We start from the raw sequence: 1,673 nt of genomic DNA, 5'->3' as shown, positions 1-1,673 counted from the left end.
GAAAAAATATTAAAAATCCTGCCTTGCATAAATAGTACGGTATACACGGCCCTACATCTTTATTCAAGACACTTAAGATTAAAGGTGCCTGGTTTATCCCAACTGATTAAAATGCTCTTACACAGCAGGGAACCTAACTGCTGAAATATTCAAAACCTGTGTTGTTCCGAGAATTTTTACAAGATTTAATGTTCCCAATATAGAAAGAATGAGCAAGATACAGACAAAGACCCACTAAGTATTTATCCAAACCAAACTTTCCAAGAATATATTGAAAAGAAAACCCTTCTGCTTGTTAGTAATACAATCATTTAAATGACCACTTTTCAACACCGTAAGTTGTGAACAGCTGGAGCAACAGCAAGTGTGTTCATTACAATTCTTTGGGTACACAATCCATCTTCTTGAACTTATTCCCTCTGAAGCTTTGTAAATCATCCCTCCCTTCTATGTAAACCCTTGACTTTCTATCCAAGTACTATGATCCCTCTGTAATTGATTCCACACCATCCTCTTTTAAATCAAAGCCAATCAATCCAAACCCTGAGATCGATATGCACTGCTTCCCCTTACAATATCACATCCCTTAGTTCCAGGCCAGAGAGAGGCCGATACTCACTCCTTCCTATTTGCCGCGATGTTTGAGAGCATCGAGTTCCCTGAGAAGAAAGTGACGACGCCCACCATGAATAGATAGCGGAGGGTGGTGAACATGTCTAGTTGAAGCCAGAACAAGCAGAAGAGTCCCATAATAGCTGTTAAAAGGGGAAAAAAGGATGACGTCAATATAAAAAGAAAAGTACATATGGCAAAATGAAATCATGGTGAATTTTCCATGGTACTTTTGCTAAACTTTAAATCAAATAATTATTATTCCAAAAGGTATACACATTTTTTAAGTAGGCAACAATATACATAAATATCTAACAGTATTCCAGTATGATAATTGGGATCCTGAGAGTATATACTCATACAAATTCAGTGAGTGAAGAATAAACGTAAATGCATGTTTATATCACTTACCTGCAAGACCGACGTGGAATACAATTGCTGACAAAGATACAGGGAAATTGGAGAGGTTTACGCCAAGCTTTGCCCACTGTAATAAGAGACTTCATTGTAAAATTGACTTACAAAAAATTATGGTTTGATTTTGAGCACACCATTTTTTTTCCCCACATGATTTCTTGATATAAAAGTCTAATTATCTTAATCTTTGCAACATTGAGCACAAAATATGCAGATACAAGTATCACTGTCCCCCACTCACCATGGCCAAGAGCAGCAACAGAGGCACTAGACACAACATGGTGAAAGTCAGGGACACAAGGGTAGAGGGACGAGGGTCAGGTTTGCGGAACTCATGCTGGATCTCTGGACGAGCCTGAAACAACCAATATAATTAAGAGAAGTCGGTGAAAGCAAAGAATTCTCCTTTTCCCGGAGAATATGTCTGCAAGTTTTTCTAAGCTGATTCTTTTACACTGTGAATCTATTTTTAAAATCTACTCTAAATCAACACATGATATTGAATACCAGTTATTCAGTAAACACAACTTCCACACTGTCAAATTGTAAATCCAACAAATACTTAAGACTTGCAATATTCAAAATAATTACAACCAATATCTAAAGCTTTAACTAAATCTTTTAATATCCCCTTCCTCTTACTC

The 1,673-nt window shown here is 36.8% G+C and overlaps 1 protein-coding gene across 1 annotated transcript in view; it reads right to left on the bottom strand.

Annotated features, from left to right (window-relative positions):
• The window catches only part of LOC119594667 (dolichyl-diphosphooligosaccharide--protein glycosyltransferase subunit 2-like), a 10,535-nt gene that overhangs the window by 618 nt on the left and 8,244 nt on the right, over positions 1 to 1,673 (bottom strand). Inside the window, exons 12-14 of the mRNA XM_037943723.1 lie at positions 1,271 to 1,384; positions 1,024 to 1,099; positions 620 to 755 (exon numbers count right to left, since the gene is read on the bottom strand). Of these exons, the coding sequence (XP_037799651.1) occupies positions 620 to 755; positions 1,024 to 1,099; positions 1,271 to 1,384 (326 nt within the window). The remainder of the gene's footprint in view (positions 1 to 619; positions 756 to 1,023; positions 1,100 to 1,270; positions 1,385 to 1,673) is intronic.

The sequence above is a fragment of the Penaeus monodon genome, chromosome 34 (assembly GCF_015228065.2).
Source record: "Penaeus monodon isolate SGIC_2016 chromosome 34, NSTDA_Pmon_1, whole genome shotgun sequence".
Taxonomy (NCBI): Eukaryota; Metazoa; Arthropoda; class Malacostraca; order Decapoda; family Penaeidae; genus Penaeus; species Penaeus monodon.
Note: the sequence above shows the minus strand (reverse complement) of the source record. Positions and strands in the feature narration are given on the sequence as shown.